At 40.0% G+C, this 22,411-nt stretch overlaps 1 protein-coding gene across 2 annotated transcripts in view; it reads left to right on the top strand.

Moving 5' to 3' along the window:
* Positions 1 to 22,411, top strand: part of dock8 (dedicator of cytokinesis 8) — a 63,949-nt gene that overhangs the window by 7,311 nt on the left and 34,227 nt on the right. Inside the window, exons 2-10 of one of the 2 annotated variants that reach the window (XM_061038780.1) lie at positions 5,568 to 5,667; positions 9,881 to 10,056; positions 10,582 to 10,653; positions 11,873 to 11,981; positions 15,372 to 15,581; positions 16,622 to 16,707; positions 17,394 to 17,460; positions 21,952 to 22,101; positions 22,298 to 22,378. In XM_061038780.1, the coding sequence (XP_060894763.1) occupies positions 5,568 to 5,667; positions 9,881 to 10,056; positions 10,582 to 10,653; positions 11,873 to 11,981; positions 15,372 to 15,581; positions 16,622 to 16,707; positions 17,394 to 17,460; positions 21,952 to 22,101; positions 22,298 to 22,378 (1,051 nt within the window). Of the gene's footprint in view, positions 1 to 5,567; positions 5,668 to 7,416; positions 7,706 to 9,880; positions 10,057 to 10,581; positions 10,654 to 11,872; positions 11,982 to 15,371; positions 15,582 to 16,621; positions 16,708 to 17,393; positions 17,461 to 21,951; positions 22,102 to 22,297; positions 22,379 to 22,411 lie in introns of those variants that run through there. The other variant, XM_061038781.1, reaches the window with a different exon arrangement.

Here is a 22,411-nt window from a genome sequence, read left to right as displayed (position 1 = left end):
GCATATTGGAGACACCTAAAGGAATTCAGTAACATCAGTGTGTTTGTCGCCCCGACCCTTGACCACGGCTTTTTGTCTTTGGCTCGCAGCAGGGTTAAAAATAGAGAAATAAGAATGACGATCTGTGGTTTCTTTAAAACGTTGATACTATTCAATACTATATATAATCATATAATAAATATATTATAATAAAACACCTGGTATTAAAAGAAATGGAAGGATTGGACATTTTGACAACCGTAGTTAATAATATGGTTCCACCCACTATATCTTGAATTTGTTTTTTAAACCGTTATTCACTTTTTATTTTAAAGTGATACGCTATATCTTAACACTGCCACCACACTCTCTGTAAGCACTTTGTATATTTTTAGAAGGTGTAGGTGCATAAAGTCAGATAGAAGTTACATTCTGATAACTGAGCTGTGCTTTCCTGGGGTATTGAGTTTTCTTTTAATTATAACTTTGTGAGTTTATTGTACATTGCTGCTTTAGATTTGCAGTCTATACTGGTTTGACAAAGCTGGTCTGTTTGCATTTATGCTAGCATGACATCACCACAATGAAAGAGTGGTGGTGGAGAATATGCCTCTTGGGGGTTGCCACAATGGTCCTTCTGAGAGATCTCAAACCAGAAGCCTTGTCCCCTAAAAAAGCTACTCTCTGTCGACTTCAGTAAAAGTCATTTTTAAAGCCGGGGGGTAGATTTTTATTAGAACACAATGATGTTATGAAGTTTTGCTTGAACTTCTCCTGCTCAGTCTTCTTTACCGTCACTCAACAATGCCCCTGGTTTCCTTCACCTCTCACCTGAGTGCACTGCAGTCAAATATTTGTCCTGTTTAAAGTGTTGTTTCTGGGTTTATCTATTGCAAGAACTTTTAACATTCAGTCTGTGTGGTGTCGCTCAAGATCAGAAAGTAGCACCCAGCGCTTGCCGAATGGGACAATAAACCTGGATGATTTCTTTTGAGTAATACATTAACGTAAAAGGCATTATCAATACCTAACTACATACTAGAGTTATGAAACGAGCTGCTTTTGCAATCATTTCACCAAAAAAAACCAAATCCAAACCGTGCATTTTTTCTTAACAAGAGCAGCTTTGGTTTTGTTTAACAAAGGATGCCAAGAGTCAAGCTCTGTTAAAGAGAATGACAGATGCTGCCTGCTGTGACAAGCTGTTTGTCTACCAGTGGTTAAATAGTGCCTGCTTGGCTCTGCTGGAAGGAGCTGATTACAGTTTTACTTGCCAGATCTTTTTTTTCAGAAAGGCCTTGAATGTGTGTCAGTGTTTGCAGGTCTTGTACATGTATTACATAGTTTGTATTATGCAAATGTTACTCTGTAAAGCACATGTATGCCCTGAAATAGTGTGGGTGTTTATGTGCATCTTAGTCTCCCAATGGCAATAAAAGATATAGAGGGAGGGCACACATTAGAGGTTGTGTGGGGCTCAGTCTGACACAGGGTAGGGCATGTCTCTTAAGTCAAGTCTTAAGTTAAGTCTCAAGTTAACTTGTGACACGGTTTTACTGGGTTTAAGTGCCTTAAAACTCGAAACACTCAACAATCTGTCCTCAGGCAAGGAAAGACTTTCACGCGTGTCGGCCAGAATACAAACACCACAAAGCAAGGAGGTGTTCCACAATACAGTCAGTCCACTGTTCAAAATGTACTATGTTTTTTGGTCACACTTTTTGGTTGAGTTTGATTGTGACAGCCCAGGCTTTTTTTTTTTTTTTTTTTTTTTGGTATACCACTCTTCACCAGTTTTAAGCAAATTTGACAGGAACAGCAATGATTGTTCCCCCCGAATCTTTTTCTTTATTTTACTTTCAAGCAAAATAACGTTTCCATTTATACACAGTCCAGACATTAACAGGTTTTAAATTATATGTACATTTTTTTTGCAGACTTTCGCTGAAAAGCGCTGATATTCATTATAGAGTTAAAACATTGAACAAACAGTGAAAAGGACAATGTTAATTTTAAGGTCCATTCCTCCTCTATTTTTATTCAAAATGAAACACAGTTAAACCAATAAGACCAAGGAGGAGACGTCTGAGGCAGATGTCATAACTCTGGCCTCCTCTCCAGACAGCTACAGAGGTGGAGCGGAGAGGAGTGTCATCTCTTGTGTTGACCTGAAGCTTTTTACAGCTTTAGTTTCTGTGGCCCCTTTAAGCTCTTAAGGCTTGTGTGATTTGAAGCATTATATTACAAGTAGTAACCAATTGATTGATCATCCGTTGGCCGACATTAATCGGGCTGATTTGTGTCTGTTGCAGATATAACATTGTCATCATTTATGTTTTATTACATGGTCAAATGCAAACTTCTTAAACAGACACAAAATGCAGAAAACAACCACTAGGCTGATTCAGAAATTGTTATTTCTGGTTGTGGTTTATAATACCTTAATACCGTATGTAATACTATTATCGCACTGTCTGCAGCTCCTGTAGCAGAGCAGCCCAGTTTAGCACAAAGCAGTCCACTCTAGACTCGATTAACAGTGTTTAATAATACATTAATTACTGATGTAATTTTTTATAAAGCCATCTTTGCATAGTCATAAAAATAGGTTTACATTTTACTTAAAAACTGTCAATATTTACAATATACAATATACCACCATCCATAACAAATAAGTTTTTCCCCTCTTAAATTGGTCTGTATCAGTCTTTAACATCCTTTATCGGAGGAGCTTTAGGCACTAGTAATGTAAAAGTGAGCCACTGAAGAAACTCAAAGTCGTTGTTGGGACAGCAAGCCATGTGCTTCCACTGCTCTGATAAATCTGATTAGAGGCTATCAGTTAGTATGTTTACAAGCACAGTTAAATCAAGCTACGTCTATATAGCTTAATTAGGCCATTTAATTTGACTACTGTCCTTGCCCCAGACCAACAGTAAAAACATAAAAAGTGTGGGTAACACTTTATAATAACCATCATCTATAAAGGGTAAATAAGGGTAAATACATAGTTAATTAACCATTAGTTCATAGTTATTTACTGTTAACAAACAATTCAATTATAGTTAATAGTGTTTGCTAATGATTTGTAATGCTATCATTTATGTTATATATAGATGATGGTTATTATAAAGTGTTACCAAAGTGTCTCCTCGTCCATTCACAAATGTGTGGTTCTCACTCTAACAGTTATCATCTTGATACCTTCGTCTAGTTTTCTTCTTTGCTTTCTTCTACACATTTAATGCTGTTTGACTCCCAGGTCAAAGCTCAACTTCGTTAGGTGTGTTAGTCTGACTAAGTATGATTTCAGTCGGGCTTACATGTTTAAATGTATTTTAAGAGTTCAGTTTAATTGGATAAATCAACAACTTTAACCTCATGTAAACCTACTGAGTGTGGGAGTGTGGTTGTACTCAGAAACCCTCACCGTTGAGTGTTTGTTCAGTTAATTGTTCAGTACCTGCTCCACCCCAGTCTTTGGGTTAAAAAGGAGTTAGATATTTGATTCAAACTGTGTCGATTACGAGTGACTTTAAACCACGTTTGAACAGAATAACAGAGCTGTGGTTGCCATAGTGGGTAAAAGTTGATTATGTTGCATACCTGAGCATGACTGTGACTGCTAAAGTGTGCACGTATTAGTGTTGTAATGTGCCTTACCATTCACAACCAGATATTTCTGCAGTGTACATTCCTGACTTGATATCTATATTACAGTGCAGCAGTTATGCGTTCAAATAAAATGCTCTGCACTGCTGGACTTTGGTCCTTGTATACATTTGAATACGGTTCTCCCACCCATTACTTGTCCTCCCCTGGCATTCAGTTATTGTATTGACTCAGCCCTTTGTGTGATTGACACAGTGGGCTGGTTTCATCGAACTGTAAACTATGAAAAACACACGAGTGGAAATATTAACCGCAGCTTTAATGCCTTATCTTGGTTTTGTGAGTCAGTGTTGCTGCAGTAGATTAATTACATCAGTTTTCAGATGTTTGCATGCAGCTTTTTCACAGATTTGACATGCTTCATGGCTCTGCAGCCTCAGTGGTTTTGACATGCTGGCATTCCTCCGCTGCACTGGCGTTTATGAGTTTGTGGTGGTAATTAGTAACAGGGCTGTCACAACAATGGCCTTGGACACTTAATGAACCAATGAGACTGACCACAGGGGAAGCAACAGGGTATGTGACCCATTTACGTAAGGTTTTGCCCTTTAAGTCTCTCCCAAAGTTGCAATAACATTGGACAGTCACGAGGATATGTAATACAATATGAGCAATTTTAAAACAAGCAAAAACTCTCACACACACATACACACAAAACTGACCTTGTAACATTGTGCCTCGGAGAATAAAGCCCTTATTGTGCTTAGAGTTTGTTAGGGTTCAAATGATAAGGTGGATTAATTACATAGAAGTAGACAGTGTGTTAGCCATGTGAAGCATAGTGATGAAATGTGGCCCTTAAACTTGCGTCACTGGATTTGTCCTTGTCATTTTTTTAAAGGGCTACAGGCAAACACATTATCCCCATCGTCTCAACATATTTGAATACTACCTCATTCCTATGTCATGTTGATTTCCTGCTAAGCCTGACCCTTAAAACAGCCCACCATATTTGTTCCAGTGCCTGTATGGCTGCCAGCATGACAAAGCCTGTTTTCTCTACAGCCAGCAGCGATGTGCTTCTGTAGAGAGCCGACAATAGTTTGAATGGAATCACCATGGCCGACCAATTCAAACTAATGTGAGCTGGAACAATGATGGAATTGCCGTTGCACCTCTCATTAAGCTGCACCGTGTGCAAGTCGGTGTAATTTCACATTTTGTCATGGCAGCCATTTTTTTTCCTCATTCAACACTCAGGGAGGGAATCTATGTTGTAATAACATTGTACTGCCGTGTCCCTACGACGTTAGACCATATTTTATATCAAAATAACACTTTAGCTTCCTGCAGACAATAGTTGAACACAACAACTTCCTGGCTGACATTAACTGTTTGATATAGGGACACAATAGAGAAAGGTACGATGCCCTGGCTAATAGTAATGTTAGCTAGATTGGTTGAATGCTAACATCAGCTGTTGGGAGTTAGCTAGATAACTTTAGCCTAACCAGACAACATTAACGTGAGCTAGCTAAAATAATTTGACATAAATTAGCTCAGTAGTTAATACATTTGTAAACTTATATGGACAGCTAAGTCATTGGCTAACTTTAGCATTCAACCAGTTCCTTGATACTATAACCTCTAACTAGCTAACATCGTGAGATGAATATGTACTCCTCGTGTATCTTACAACACAATTACATTTTAATGTTAGCTAGGAAGTAGTTGAATGCTCAGTTTGCTATTTTCTTTTATGTTTTTTCTTTTTTTTTGGGTCCCATATCCCTCCTGCTTTTCACATTGTGTGTGGATATGATGCTTCATATTAGAGTTATTGATGATTTAACATCAGATTTTTGATTTTATATACACATACATTTGTGTAATAAATGAATAATAACTATAATTTTCAGCCGTCTGAATGAAAAAAAAGCCTACTCATGGATCTGTTTGCATCAATATTTTTTCAGGCACTCTTCTGCAGAGATCAGACGACACTTCAGTGGGACCTATGGCTCTCAACACAGCCGAAGCAACTCCAACGCTTCAGCCTCAGTCTGCCTCATTGTGGTGAGTTCCCTCTTATTCGAAAGGAACCCTATAGCTTCTAACGGTTACGTTGCATGAGAGTGAACATCAAGCAGAAAGGAATGTAAGCAATGAAGCAGCTTTTGAAACACTTGTTTAACTTGTTATAGCTACATTGCCCATCACAAATCTTTCAATACACATGCACACAACCAGGCAACACAGCCTCACACAAGGCCTATCCAAGAGGTAAAACAAACATTAAATTAAAGGAAAAAGTTAAAGTACTTTTATGAAAATAAAGAAGAAGATAATAGACTTAAATGGGATGCTACTCATATCTTGATGCTTTGTTGATGAGGAGAAATTCGTACAGTGGCCTGAAGGTCAACTGAGTGGTTACCTCTAATGCTGCACCAACACAGCTTTACTGTTTCTGCTTACACAATTAATGGGAATTAAACATTTTTCTTTACATCCACTTTGCTGTCATTAGGACTTAGATTGCCGGGCTCAATGCAATCTCTATTTTGGAGGATAATAATGTAAATCATTGAGAGTCCGCTGCACCATAAGAGACTGCTTTTGCAAAATCAGCTGTCTGCATATCTGCAAAAAGCTGTTTCTTTCAGGGAGAATCTTTCTTCCTTCTACAAAAGATGAAATGAGAACTTAGTCATGGTTTAACATGCTTTGTTAAAGCTGGGCTGACACTGGCTGCTCTTTGATTTAACAGGGTTTTGGAAGACTTGCTATCTGTTAGTTCCTGTAGGGGATTGTGTGCCATAATGACAAGTTGTTTTCTTGCTTCTTCAGTGGAAGCTCAGCAGACAGTTAGAGTCTTTCCTGCTCTCTCAAGCAGGCAAGCAGGATGATGCTCAGTAATCCTTTGCAGGGATTTGTTCCTGCTCGTCTCTCTGTTGTACCCTCTGAACCTCTGTCTCTGCCTCCCAGATTTATGCATTCCATTTTCAATCTCCCTGCTTTTTTCTATTTCTGTCTCTCCCTTACAGTTTTTTCTTTCCTGTGTTGCCCTGCATCTCTCTCAGTTAAACTTTTCTAAAGCTTGTAGGCGCTAAGTCTCCTGACATATCTGTGTGCATGACTGACTGAACTTAAGCCCTTTGATACTTCCGCAGTGATGATCCTTGAGCTTGTCAGCTGACTTTGAGTTTGAGGAGTACTTGGACCATCTATCCCACCCCGGGTTGTAGCATGCATCACGGTTAATCTGTAACCTGCTTGGGAAATGGGTCAGTATCATGGATACTGACTGGTGCTGGATGGGGCCTGCTTACCTTGCAGCTTACATGGGCAAATCTTTAATATGGCCGGATTTGGTATGCGGGAGAGGGCTTTTAATACCATAATCTCTCGGATGATAGTTTCCCATTATTCAGCAGTGGCAACCAAGCTCAGGGATGATGGAGGGATGTTTGTTTAGAGGAGGGAGGGATATTTGTTGCCGCGGATGTGAGGTGGATCACATTGTTGATTATCTTATTCCCTCTCACTCTGCTGCTATTTTTAGTGCCTGAATATGAGGAATGTTGAATGAACTGTATTATCTGTTGTAGGTTTAAATCGGCATGTGTATACGTTCATGTGTGCAAAGCCTGTGTGTGTATAAGCAGCAGCGACACGTGTGTCTGTAGTTTCTGTAGTTTCTGTTCCTGTCTGTTGAAACACCAGTTGAGGGAGGGACGCCCTGCTGATGTCACTTCCTCTAATTTCTTGTGGTTTTCTCGACTGCAGCTCTGCACAGCACTTTGCCCAAACCCTGAAAACTGCAGTTAAAACAATTTAGAAAGGTTCAAACAGTCAGGCTCAAAATTAAATATTAATTTTGACTCACTGTCAACGCTGCTTCCACTTTTGAAAATGCGGATTGTTTCCTTTCAGATTGACTGCAGATCTGAGCCTCTAGGAATATAATGATCAGTTTGAAGAGGATGTGCGCCCTGCGCTGGGGCTCAGTTTCGACAAAAAGCATTCAACGTCAGTAGGTGCTCACTGTTGGTTCCCATATCCGGAGTACGCCATTTTGTACACTTCCTTTTTATGGTGCAGTTTCATTCGGGTGAGTCTCCGATATTCATACCAACTCAGCCGTCCTTTTGCAACTATAGAACTAATTGTTAAATGTACTGTATAACAATGTGTCATTTAGGTCAGTGTAGTTATTTTGTTAGAACATTGTTTGTCACGGTGTCCGTCAGCGCTCAAATTTGCAAACTCAGATTGACAACAGTGATCTTGGAGCATACACTACGCCTTCTTAAATGGATGCATGTTGTTTAAAAAAGCTCCTACAGAGACTGGTTCTACAAATGTTTGATCCTACCAAAATAAGTTTTTATTTGTGTATTGTTGCATGCGTGCAGAATTTAGTTAACTTGTAAATTGCAATCCTTTAGTTATAAAAACTCATAGACATGAATGTTTGCAGAGGGATCCTCTTTGTCACCAATGAATAAGCTGATAGAAACTCTATCTGTTGATTTGGCAAGGAGAGGGAGTTTCTCGCCGGCTCCTTTAACGACTCCATAGAGCAGCCGGCGCTGATCAGAGGCATGCATAGATTTGCATTCATTTGTTTTTGTTAGCTTTCATACTAAACAAGGAAGGGAGGCCGTGTAACCACGGATGTTTGAACTTTGAGGCAGACTGCCAGAGAAGTGCACACATGGAGAACACAGCCACTGAGGAGAAACTGTCAAGGTTTACAGACTCCTGTCATGTAATATGATAATGATAATGTTGTTGTGTCTTCTTTACTTATTGCGCTGCATGGTAACAAGTGTTAGTAAGCCATGACTCGTGAGGGCTCTGCAGAGAAAAAATATCCCTCAGGGTGGTTTGATGTGCAAAAACATGTCTGAAGGCAAATGGAATTCACTCTGTTTTTAAATACAGCAGTGACTCACCTTGTTGAAGTTACCTCTACCTCTTCTGTGTGGTGATCTGTTGGTTTGTAATAGCAGCTTCAACAACATTCAATAAAAACAAAACTAAAAGCTACATTTTTATAATAAAAAGAGAAAATGAGAGCAGCAAGGTACAGATAGAGTCTCATAGTAATGATTAGAAGTCAGGATAAATTCAGTATAATAAATAGAGCAAGAAGCAGAGAGGATATGTGATGTAGTCCAGTTCAGTGTCTGTGGGCCGGGCGTGTGTGAATCTGTTTTACAGTCTGATTGAGGCAGGAAAGAAAGAAAGACCTTGTGTGTCTGTCTTTGGAACAGTTTGTAAGTGTGCCATTTTCCCCCCCTTCTGTTTTCTGTGTTCTAGTTTCTCTCTTTAACTCCCGAACACATTATTTCTCTTAAATGTGGCCTGTCACACATTATCTGTTTGTGATGCAAATCCCTCCTGTGTGGGACGGTGTGCATGATCAGTAGCTTAAACATTGTTTTGGACAGGGCTAAAGCTCCATTTCACTCAGTGTGCTGCATTTTGTTTCGATACTTCAGGAGACAATCTGCCTTTATTTTTTTAAACATATACAAACGTTGTTGCGATTTACATCGGTATCATTTTGTTTCAAAGCTTTTGCCTCCATCAGCTAGAGCCTGCTAACTGTAATCAGTTTGGAGGTCTGCCCAGTCTGCATCCACTCTTCACAGAAACACCTGCCTCATGCTGGTTCCCTTTTTTTACAGCCACAGCCAGCCGGGCGACCACAAAGGGACGTGTGTTATCTCATCAGTTGTGTTTTTTTTTTCTCCCTCCCCTCTGAGAGCTCTTTCTAATGTTAAAAAGCGTGTTGGTTCCTCCCCTTTAAGTGCTATATGGAGTTTGTTGCTTTGTGTGCGCTGATGATTTGAACAATATGTGCCGATTCAAAGACCCACATGAGAATTTCAGCCCATTTGCACTGTACATAAGAGCGATAACAGCTTTGCCTTTGATCTGCTGAAGCTCTGGAGTGCAGGCTGATACAGTTACTGTCTAAAAATAGATTCAAAGACAAAAAAAAAAAAAACTGCTGGCTGTCTGAAACAGGGCAGTTTGTTCCAGTTTCTATTAATGTTTGTGCTCCAATCTCTTTTTACTCGTCAGGTATGAGCTATTACAAAATAGTCATGACTCAACATGTTTTGTTCCTACCGCCCCTGTTCTTCCTCAGTGCCAGTGAAGCTTTTCTGATCCTCCAGACCTCTCTGCTTGAAACCATAAACTGCACGTAAGCAAATATAACCCTCCGTATGTCCTAATTATTTCCCTTCTTCGTCCCCTTTCATTCACACAGCCCCCGGCGTATGAAGCAGTGGAGCCCTTGGACCTGGAGGAATTCCTGACGTCACAGATAAGAAGCGGAGACTCAGCCCTGATGCAGGAACTTGGGGACTTCCCTGACGATGACCTGAAGGTGGAGCAGGTGGAGAAGGAGTGCCGCACTGTTCGACACTCGGCCCCCGAAGATGGGTGGGTTCAACCCCCTCAATTAACACACTATCACACTGTGACATCAGCAAGCTCAGGGACTTGTTTGGTGAAAATTGGTCCATAAAACATGTTGAAGAATAATTATAGGAGATGTTTCATGCTTAATTAAAAGTCTAACAACAGGCGTCATGCATGCATACGCTAGAACAATGGCTATGACTTACGGACCACAATCATTGAGCTGTAGTCAGCTTTTTTGTTTTTGACAAAAGCAGAGCAGGAATGCAGTATAAAAGACAAGTACTAGAAGTAGAAATCACAATTTTTGCAATCAATTTTTTAGAATAAGAAGCAGTAACAGTACTATTCATGTTTTAAAAATGCTTTTGTTGAGTTCAGTGTAAAACTGAACTATCTAGCGTTCCCTTGTCTCCCACGTCGACCATGAAGAAAACATCGAGATAGAATAGGAATGTAAAGTTGTCTGTGAATGTTTGAATGTTTGTCTGCATGAGAATGCGTCTACATACTTGTTTATCGTTCCCCGTCCCTCTCTTTCTTTAGACTGGAGCTGGATTCACATGTGAGAGACTGCGTTGAGAGTTACACCCAGCCGTGGCTCGTGGTCTCTAGAAGGTAAGCTGCCTCCTACAGAAACACAACAGCTACAGCGAGGGGAGAAAGTTACTATTCTATCATTATCGCGACATGAGCATTTGCAATAAACACATCCCAAAAGTCTGAATTAAAGGGATAACTGAGAAAAATGATTGAGTTATTGAATGTTCTCACTCAGCATGTGTATGTTTAACTTGTCAGTGAGGGGGCCTGGGTATGATGGCACAACTTTCACACCATTTTCATGCAGTCAGATGAAGCTCAAACTGGCTTATCAGCTCCCCAAAGATTAATTGGTGCAATTCATCAGTTTGAATCTGTGCAGCACCTGGACGACTTTTTCTGCCTGGTCACTGTCAAAATGTGTTGACATTTTCTCATCCTTTCATCAGGCTTTAAAAACACGTGGTTATTTTATTTGCCATCTTCAGTTTTGTAGATTCCTCTGCCATAGCCTTCAGTTTTTGCCTCTTTTCTCTTTTCTCACACAAATGTCAAACAACCAGACTTCTTCTGCTGATTGATATTATAACCTGAGTCCCTAGCAACCCTCTGCTTTTCTTAGTAACAGTGAATTATTCTTAACAACAGTGATCTGTCGTGAACTATCAGACCTTTGTTGGCCAATCAGAATTAAGTATTTAACACAGCCGCTTAAAGAACAATGTTAACATATATTTTCTCATATCATGCAAGCCTAAGTTACAGTCTTTGTATCTTGAACTCTTAGCGTGCATTAGCTGATATACCTGCTGTTTAGTGTCACATAGATACCCTGACAGGTGTGAAACAGTAAAACTGAATCTATTTTTGAAGTTTAGGAGTAAAAAATATAAATTTTCATAGTATAACTAATACCTGATTTAATATTTTCTCATGTTAGGTGTTCATTTGCTTGATGATACAAAGTCACAGAAATAATGCCTTCACTAGAATTGTATGTGTCACACTCTGCAACAGGTGCCAACTGTTCGAAGTTTCACGTGTCTGTGACAGGAAACAGGAGGTCAAAGAGAGCCTGATAAAAATTAAACACTTACCTCTCCTGTCTGACACATACTAGTTCTCCCTCTATCTCTCTCTCTCTCTACTACACACACCCGTACAATAAACACGGACACTGCGATTGGGTTGTGTAATGCTTCCGTTGTTGGTGTTGTTATCTACTTTGATTAAGTGCAGAGGTGTATCAGTAGTAAACATGCATGTTGTTTTTGGTGTGTGTCTGTGTGTGAAGGTGTCAGGGGGACGGCTGGAGTGCGTATTCAGAGCGAGCCGGCCTACACAAACTCCTACGCAAACAGACCTTTGAGTCTGACGTCCAGCCTGAGGACCCACAGGAGCCGGTAAGAAAGACAAACACAACAAACCAGCGTTACCGGTAAAACTAACTCACAGCTCCCTTCTTAAGTTTGACCTAAAGACACATCACTGAACACTTCATCGTAAGACATCCTTATTAAAAATCCTTATTTCAAACTGAATCTTTTAAAGTGAGGACATCCACTACTGTTCTCACAGTCGAGTTTTGCACAACCCGTGTCTCACCCAACAATCTGTAGAAGGTAAAGGAGAAGTTTAAGCCTTCTTAAAACTGTGCAGGCTTATGACTATCACTTCTTATCTTCCATCAGTCCTGTCCTAATCACTTATTTAGATCTGCTGCTATTGTGCCAGTCACACAATTGTATAACAGCAGTGTTTTATCTGATCTAATTCTCTGAGTGTTTTAAATGATTAAAACACTTTAAAGCTTTGCCCAGGCTGCTTGGTGAATTTCAATCAATGAGAGAAAAAAACATCTGATAGCATTTACCATTCTTAGTCCTAAGAACCCAATATTGTGTAATTTCTTTCCAAACTCCTGAATACAGTCTAATGGCACAAATACGTTTGCAACATTTTGGTACTGATCGTGCAATTTCGACAGTACGCTCTTTCTCTTCTGCTTGCGGCAGCTTTTGGTAAAAGTATGACCTAGATCTGAGTTTTTTTAAAGCTTCTATACTTTCCGATGCTACAAATCCTTAAAAATAACTGAGATGGTATCGTTTTAAACATGCGGTATCCAACAGTATCAAAGTGTTTTTGACAACCTAAAGCCTAAATAATATCTATCTTTCTTTGTCTTTGAATACCAACAGCTTTTTCGCTGCCAAATAAATGCAATAAACTAAACTATGTATATATTTAATAAAACTGATTCCAAAACAATATGACAGTTACTAATATGCTGTGTTTATGAAAGGGGATGGAGTTCCCCCCCCCCCCCCCCCAAGTCTTGTGCCTTGAAATCAGCTAAAATGAGCGAATCACATCAGTCCTGCTTGAACCAAACTTAAAATGTAGACTAGTACTGATCAGACAATCTAAATACCTGCGTCTCCAATGCCTTTCCCAAAATGTCAAACTGTGCTTTCTTAGCAGAACTGCAAGAAAAGCTGCTTTCATTCCTTGAGTATGTTGCACTTAGCTTAAGGGTCTTTTGTGAGAGCTGTGTGGTACTAAATACTGATCAGGTGGGAGGCTGTGGTAGGGGACGCTTTAATAGTGAACACAACAGCATTTTGTTATTCCGTTCTCTCTTTGCACAGTCGCTGTGGTAGATAACTCAGCCTGTTTTGCACAAAGCTAAACATGTATATATCACACTCTTCAGTTCTCATCCCTTATATGTGTGGAGTCAGAGAAACAGAGATGTTGCGGTTTAAAACAATGTAGCCCACTGTATTTGTTTTTTTGCAAATCAATGGCGTACGTCTGTGTGCCTCAGCCCTTTAAATTCATTACGGATTCCTGCTTCAGCACTCCACTGACATTATTTCGCGCCAAGTTCCCATCCTCTCTCACTTCGAGCTCTTTTGTCTCATTGTGGTCCAATCCCCGGCTCCCAGCTTCAGGCAAGCCCCGACCAATCCAAGTCCCACTGCAGCACCACTCACCCAGCACCCAGCACCCAGCCAGTCTCAGCACCCCCCCCCCCCCCCCCCCTCCTGTCAGCCCATCTTTGCCAACTCTGGTTAATCACCCAAACCAAAAGACTCTTATTAACGCTGCCGGCTTCCCATGATCTACAAGCCAGAAAGAGAGTGACAGAGAATGGAAGAACAGTGCTATTGTCCTTCAGTGCTTAATGGTTCTCTACTTGTCCAATCTGGTTTAGTAATACCCGGATACCGTGGTGCCCTCAACAGGGCAAAGCTTCACCCGGGTGGAAGCTCGGTCAGTTCTCGCCCGTGGTTGGAGAGCTGGGATGTGAGATTGAAGCATGATGGGAATGAAACAGACAGGAAGAGAGGGGTGGAAGCAGTGATTGTTAAAGCAGGGAGGCTGGGAGCAGTGAGGTTGTGCCCTGCCCTGTAGCTGAGTCTGAGTAATTTCATATCGTGTCAGTACCAGCCTGACAGACCTCTTACTGATTGGCAGAGGATGCTCCAGTTTGCTGATTTCAAGACAGTTTGAAAGCAACTTTTCACTAAGCAGGAGTTATAGGCTCTTCCTTGCTTCAGATATGTAAAATAGCACATCAGATTAGGTCCTTCGGGCTGGACTATGAAGTTTTGATATGTTTGTTTCCTGCATTAAAATCCCTAAAAATAAGCAATATACAATTTTAAGGAAGTTGAGAACTAACATTAACACAAATAAATCCCTAATTTTATTCAAGGATTCTTTCGGTGACACGTCGAGGTTTAAGAGAGTCTGCAATTTTTTAAACTTACAGTATGTTACTTTTCAATAGGAAATGATATATCCTGCATAAATGGGTGGAACCATAATGTGGAGGGTTGTTAATGGTTATTCAACAAAGAAAACAACACTTCCTATGATGATTACTCATTCCGGTCCAACAGGCCCGTATTGCTGCTGGCAGGAGGACGTTAAAAATATTTCCAGGGCTATTGTGTCTCCCGGCCAGCCCCCTCTCTGCTGCTGTCACTTTATTCTGTCAAGCTGACAGTCTGCTGGGAGAGCTCTGATTCCAGTGGTTATTTAGCTAATGCACAATGAATTAACATCACTAGATTCAAACACACACATCATCTGAATGTGTGTCATAATTCAAAGGCTTTATTTCCTGTATTGCGGTGACTTTTTAAATGTCCACTACCTTTTAAAATGCACTGAAACAACGGCATATTTACAATGAATGAGATAAAGATAAATATATATTTGACTTTCTTCGAACACAATGAACACATAAACTGTAGCCTGGGTTGTGTGCGTCGTATAAGCCTTTGATCAGAAGAAAATGTGAGTGACTGTCATTGTCTCTGTGCCAAAACAGAGACAGTCTAGACTGCCTTAATGCCTCTTAGCTGTTGTTTATGTCTGCTGACAATAACAGTACTATGTGATCTGTTAATGGTTCAAAGAGAGGCTGTGGAAGTGTAAAGCTGATAAGTTGTTGTTGTAAATTACATAAAAGTTGACTGAAATTTGCTCTAACACTGGAAAAAGGATGGGTGATGAACAGCCAGAGGGGCACACTGATCATTAACCTCTTGGGGAATTAAATATGGTTGGAAATTTATTAATGATTCTTATCTTTTACCATTCTCATAATATAGTTTTAACTGTGGAAGAGCAGGTTATGACCGCATATTCACTGATATAAAATTCATGACTCTGTCCTCGTTTTTTAATGTCTCTGTTCTGCTGTGATGCCCCCTGAACTTTTCTCTTCCGATATTTCCTCTCATCACTCCGTGCCTCTCTTTCTGTTTTGGCCCCAGGTGAAGTCTCCGACTCTTGCAGGGCTCAACGATGACTCTGGCCGCACGCTGACCTCCTCCGACTTTAACTTGCGGTGTTTGACCCCGGATCAGCGGGTGGAGGGGCTGCTGGCCTACAGCAGCCATGAGGAGCTGGACCGCTTCAATCACGAGGCACGGCAGGGCAACAGACACCCCGAGCTGTTTGCTCTGTATCCACCGGCAGACGAGGTGGGAAATGTACCAGCGCATGCATTCAAATCAGACTTACCCATGTCAATATCACAGATACAAAATACATCACAACATTTGAACTTTCTAACTTAATGAAGAGACATATATTTACTTTTCCAAAAGGCTAAAATGACGAGGGATCAGTCAACATTTCTATTTGTCTCCTAAAACTTTGTTTTGTTTGGCTGTTGGTTAGGCAAAAGAAGCAATATGAGATGTCACATTGAGCTTTTTGAAACTCAGTTGGACATATTTCATATTTATTTTCTATGGCAGCCTTTAGTGGACATGCATCCGTACATTTATTGCCATCCATTTTTCTGTGATTACGCGTCATTTCTGGATGTTTTCTACACACTTGGGCTAATATATCTTGTTATCTCAGGGTAACATAGCTGGTTTCCCCATTATAACAGATTAGTTTAAATCATATGTTGTGATGATGAAACTAGATTTCTATCTAGAAAACAAAACAATGGGCCAGTAATCCTGGTCAATAGAGTTAATAAAAAGTATATGGATGCATGTCTGCTTAGGGTTTCTGTATTTTTCTGTCATTTTATCAAGAACAATATCAACAAAATAACTTCAAAAAATAATAAAATCTACTTATCCCCCTTAATTTCTATGTGCCCCTTTACAAAGTGGACTTTAGAGTATTGGAAAAGGTAGACCAATGTATAGTGCAACTTCTTCAAGAGGTAAATAAATATAGAACTTACTTGATTAAATGTTTTTTCTATGTATTTACTTTTTTCCTCACTACGTATTTGCAGTTTCTTCTTTTCTTCTAAATCTCCTTCAAAAGCATCTAGTTCAGGGGCGCCTGTAGTCTTGTGGTTAGTTTGTTCGTCCCATGTACAGAGGCTATGGTCCTCCAAGCGGGCTGCCTGGGTTCGAATCCGACCCGTGTCTCTCCTCTGTCCCGTCTCTAAACGAAGCCATAAAAAGCCCACAAAATAAACCTTTAAAAAAAGCATCAAGTTCTCTTTTTTTTTTTGAATGGTTTCAAAATGTTCTCTTCAATTGTTTTCCAGGATGATGCGGTGGAGATTCGGCCAATCCCTGACTGCCCCAAAGAACACATTGGAGACCGCATCCTGGTCCGATGCCAGACCATCAAGTATGTCATCCATTTTCATAACACTGTAGGAGGAGGGGGACTTTAACAGTTTAACAGCTGCCTTCTGTTTCTCTTAAAAGTTTGACAAGAAACCAACAGTTCATTTTGTTGAAGGGGAATTATTCAAACACCCCCACGTTTATGAAAATGACCTTTTGTTTAGCATTTCACATACAGAACATTTCTTGTTTGTCAGATTTGATCATGACTTAAAAGTTTGAGTTGATATTTCAAAGAGACTTTCCAGTATATGTGACGGACAGTGAAGTTTCTGAGAGTGGAGGAATGCACCGTCCCTCCCTCTCTCTGTGGGATGAAGTCTCTATGACTCTTTCTCTTTCTTTTCTATCATTCATAAACACACACACATGCACACAAAAAATGTTCCTTTTACTCTTGATCTCGCTCGTCATTCTTATGCAACCCATTAAATTGCCAAATGTTTTAGTTCAACTCATTCCTCAGCTTGCAGTGGTTTGGCAACTTCAGCCTTTGTCCTTTAACTCTCAGTTCAAACATGTCATCACTTACTGAAGCACATTAAGTTGCTTCCAGATACAACATTAATTTACAAGCATAGAAGTGAAAAGAAAAAAAAAAAACATGTCGATTTTTGTCATTTTTATTATAATTTTTTTGCTTTATTGAATTTAATTAAATTTCCCTTTTTTTTCTTTGCTTCTCAGGTTTGAGATCGACATCGAGCCACTTTTTGCCACAATGGCCTTGTATGACATCAAAGAGAAGAAAAAGGTAAGAAAACTAATGTTGTCCTAATGATGTTTCTAATGCTGTCTCATGGCATGTCATGTCTTTTGTCTTAGAAACTGGTGTGACACATTCACCTTACCACTTACACTACAGGGATAGGACTAAATAATAACTTACAATACAGAAGCCCTGAAGTAATTGTCAGTTTGGACGAGGATCATTATGTGTATTTGTTGTGGAGACAGTCAGAGTCTTGAGTTGGAGTTTGGTCTACTTACAACCACAGGTCTTGTTTGGGTTCATATTTTGAGACTTTTCATCTTGCCACATTACAAAGTGACACTTTTATTTTGTTGATGCAATCTTATTTCTGATATCAACATTGGAAAATCACAAAATACAAAGGCAGCAACACATGTAGTTCTTACGGTTATGGTGTGGTCTCTGGTCCAAGTATAACAAATGAGGTAAACACAGCATAGAAACATAATGTTAGGACATGCAGTCACGTTCACACTGAAGTGGAAGTCAACATTGAATGAGGTGCACAATGCTAAACATAATTTTTTTAAAAATCTTAATTCGATGAAAAAATATACTGTTGTATTTAATTCTGTGTCGTTTCTGCGTTCAATTTAAAATGTTTAAATAACAGTATTGCTATTGTAAGGGTAAATTCGGAACTCGAGTAAATATCAGGCAGAAGCTGGAAGCCAGATTTTGCAGTTAGAAATTGAGGAGCAAGTAACAGAGAGTAAAGTATTCAGAATGTAAGAAGAAACAACCGGCACATACAACTAAAGAAAGAGAGAAAAAAAAATCGTATTGGGATCACATGATTGACGATCACAAACAGAGACACTAACTATTAATGAAAACCTCACTTATAGGGGTGGTAATCAGAGTAATGCATGATACGATATGATTTGATACGGGTATGGTAAGATATGTTTTACTTAACCATATATCATGAGGCAGAGATCCGTGAAGTCGTGACCTGTTGAGTCAAATTCTCATGGAAATACTGTAGAGTGCCGTATAGACTCAGGATGATGATCCCCTACAGCCCCTACTGTTACTCTAACATTTAACTTTATTCACTTAACGTGAAGTTAGTGGCATTTTAGACGTCACAAACTACCCTTCTAATTGTGTCCCTGATGGCGTCTTCTGTACATTTACTTTTTTCGCCCCATCATTCCCACATGGTCACTGTTGTGTATCATGAGGCTCTTCTGGATGCTGGGAGGTCTGCTAGTTTCTTTTGGCAGCCAGCGTTGCAGTGAGGGATCAGTGTAATCTACAAGGTTTTATGTCTCATCATCCCCCATACTTATGCCCACTGGGGGTCGTCATGTTTTGGTTCTATAACTTCTAATACCGCTCCACATTTTCCCAGTCATTCATTTTGAGCCAAGGCTGTTTGCATGTTTTCTGTGGATTTACACAGCTGGATGGTTTTTTTTGGGTGATGGGGTTGGAAGGATTTAGTTTGAACTTAAGTGCTCATGGATCTCCCCGATGAGACAGGATTTAAGCCACCGGCCTCTTCCTTTTTCCCTGTCCAGCTCGGTCAGAACTGATGGCTCTAGGATGGTCAACTGGGAAAAATAGGATAATTTGATACTCTGTATTTGTGAAAAAGGGATTTAGGAAATGATGGGACAACACAAACAACATATGTTGTGAATTTTATTATCATTGGACCGTGTGCTTTAATTAAATCATGTTGTCTTAGTTTTGATGTCAGTCCATCAGAGCAGAGCTTAAGTGACACATTAGCTACATATTTTTTAGCTTTTATTGAATAGGACAGCTGAAGAGAGTCAGGAAATGTAAGGAGGAGAGATTGGGGGATGACATGCAGCAATGGGTCGAGGTCAGATTTGAACCCATGGCCCCTGCGATGAGGACTACAGCCTCCTTAAATGGGATGCTACGCCCTGCAGTGTGTTTTTCTAAAGATGACGGATGAAATTATTTGATGCATTAAAGTGTGTCCTTGTGAAGGTTACTACAACTCCCTGCCTATTACGCTGAGCAGAGACAGATCCTGACTGTTAAAGAGACATGAAATGGGTCTTTGAGTGAAGGAGAAGCCTTCCTTGTCAGCTCGATTTAATTGTCGTGGAACTGTGAAGCATTTGCTGCTGACCCATTTATCGCTGAGTCCCTTCACTTTCTTTCTTACTTTCTGTCTTACTCAAACTTTCTTCAGTACATTTATTTTCTCTGTCTCCTCAAGAGGGCTACATTTCTTCTTCTTTTTTGGTAAGCACATTTCTGCGCTGCCTCTGTTCTCCTACATCCTTTAGTGTTGTCTCTGTATCATGTGGGAATTTTTGTGCTGCGTCTGTGTTTGTTTTTTTTTTGCGTGTTTGACATCTGTGAAATCTGCAGCAGATGTTCATATAATTCCATTTAATACTCTAGTTGCCTTTTTGGTCCATGAGCCAAGGTGCAGACCCAGGATTTCACCTAGCAAGTGTCCTACTTATAATATCAAATAAATGTGTATGAACAGAAAGGATTTGGAGTCGACATGCAAGCAGGGAAGTATGTTCTCACAGTAGAAAGAGTTTAGAATTGTATCCCGAGCTTGCTTGCATTTTGTAGTCTTGATGTGATTTTATAAAACCAGGCCAGCCTAGTTTCACTGGACAGTGAGAGAGGACAGAAGGAGTGATTCTCTAAATGCAGTGGATAGTTTACCATCAGTAAGCTTTGTGGTTAAAGTCAGTCTGTTGTTTGGTTAGACATATTTGGTGAGGGCGGCTGTGGCTCAGTTGGTAGAGTCGGTCGTCTCTCAACAGGAAGATCTGGGGTTCAATTCCCAGCTTCTGCAGCCACTCATCTGATGTGCAGTGTAAAAACACTGTGAGAAGTCAGAACACCAGAAAGGCGCTATACAAGCTTTTAGAGATTTACTCTCTGAAGCAGTGCACTTAATAAACAGAATAACTGCAGATACTTGAAGTTGTATTGGGGAACCTTTGTAAGAAGGGAGCTAATACCTGCTTGAAAATGTGAAAATGTAGAGGTTAAATGGGTTTTAAAACATTCGTAACTTAATAGACAGTTGCTTTGTTGGTGTCAAATGATTGTTGGAGGAACAGGTCTTTAGAAAAGGTTCAGTATTTACTCTCAAATCATGTGTTTCTTATAAGGCAGGGGCTGGAAGTCAGATTTTGTAGTTAGAAATTGAGGAGCATGAAACAGAGGGTAAAGTAAAAAAAAAAAATGTAAGAGGACAAAAATGGCACATCCAACTAAAGAAAAAAAGCATTGGGACCACATGATTGATGATCATAAACAGAGACACAATTTAAAATCAAAGATTGAAGGAGAGCGCTTCATTAAATGAAAAAGATCCCCGCAGCTTTTGATGGTTGATTTCTAATAATTAACTCAATAAACACACAAACGCTGTTTGTTCTGATTAGGTGAAGATATTCTCCTTAAGGCAGCTGGCTTTGATTAGAACTGATTTTCACTCTTCCAAGAAGTCGTATGTCAGAGGGAGGTGAAGTCCTACACTGCAGTCTTTTCAAAAACGGTCACTCTTGTTGTCAAAGTCAACAGGGTCATTTCTGTAACCAAATCTCTGCAGAAGTTTTCTATTCTGGTGTTTTTTTCTTCTTTTTTATTTTTTTATTTTTGTTGCTTCTGTACGCCTTAAGCCGAGGATAAATAGAGTAAACAGAATAGAAAGTTCTGTGGCAGAGTGCAGATGATGGGACTCGAACGCGGGCTGCCTGGTTCTATATACATAATATACATTTTGTCAAACTATAGGCTCTGTACACTGGGCATGCAAAACAACTGCTAAGCTATCCGGCGCCCCCTGTTAGACGTCTTTAAAGAGAATCAGAGTTAAAAGAAATGAAAACTTAGAATCAGTTTCAGGGTTTGGCTGCAGAGAAGTGTGTTTTGATGTGGTCAGTGAAACAGAGGTCCTGTGGGACGAGCAGAATGACAAGTTAATGGCTTTCCAGTAAAAAGGATCGTGTGACACACAGCAGGCCAGGCCGCACCACAACATGTGGCTGTGTTCCTACCCTGAGGTCATTTCGGAACGGTGAAGTGGACTTAACATGTGATAATAAGGGATGCTGGTTTAGCTCTCTCGGTAGAGCAGGTACCCGTTATTCAAAGTGGTCCTTGATGCACTGGTAACTGGTTCGACTCACAAACTGTGACCATTTGGTGCAAGTCATCCACTCTCTCTGTTCCCCACTTTTTTTATAATCTTTTTAGACAAACGGCTAGATGAAACATCTTCACACAACAAATGATTTTCAGGATTCATGTCTCAGTCCACACTTTCTCCCAGGGCATCGAGAGTGTGGGCAAAATGGAGTAAATAAAACATTCTCAATGCGCGCCCACCTATCTAGTATATATCTATGCCAGTTGAAAATGTGTCTTAAGGACGACCAATTTAGCGAATAATAAAGCTATGACTGTGCTCCTGGTTAATAAAAAAAAGTTGCCTCCCAAAAGTCACACTTTTCATCTCTGTCTTCTTTTCAGATATCAGAGGACTTCTACTGCGATCTCAACTCAGAGCAGTTTAAAAACTTCTTGAAGCCTCACACTTCACATGTGGATCAGTCCACCTTGGCCAGATCCGCCATCTTCTCCATCACCTACCCTTCCCCAGATATCTACCTGGTCATCAAGGTAAGAATCAAATCCATTACACGTAAAGAAAACATGATAAATACTACCAATATTTGGGTATTTTTATCTTTCTGGCTTTTCTGGAGTTTCCTGCTCCATATGTAATTATAGCTCCCCTATGATTCAGTGATTTCTGTCTTTGCATCTCTGTCTCTTGCTGCGCATTTATGTACTCTGCACTTCTTTGTGTTTTTAGATCGAAAAGGTTCTGCAGCAGGGGGAGATCGGTGACTGCGCCAACCCCTATATGACATATAGAGAATGTGACTCTGCAAAGGTGATACCACAGAGAAATGATTTGTCTCTAACC

This window comes from Labrus mixtus, chromosome 5 (genome assembly GCF_963584025.1).
Source record: "Labrus mixtus chromosome 5, fLabMix1.1, whole genome shotgun sequence".
Lineage (NCBI taxonomy): Eukaryota > Metazoa > Chordata > Actinopteri > Labriformes > Labridae > Labrus > Labrus mixtus.
Note: the sequence above shows the minus strand (reverse complement) of the source record. Positions and strands in the feature narration are given on the sequence as shown.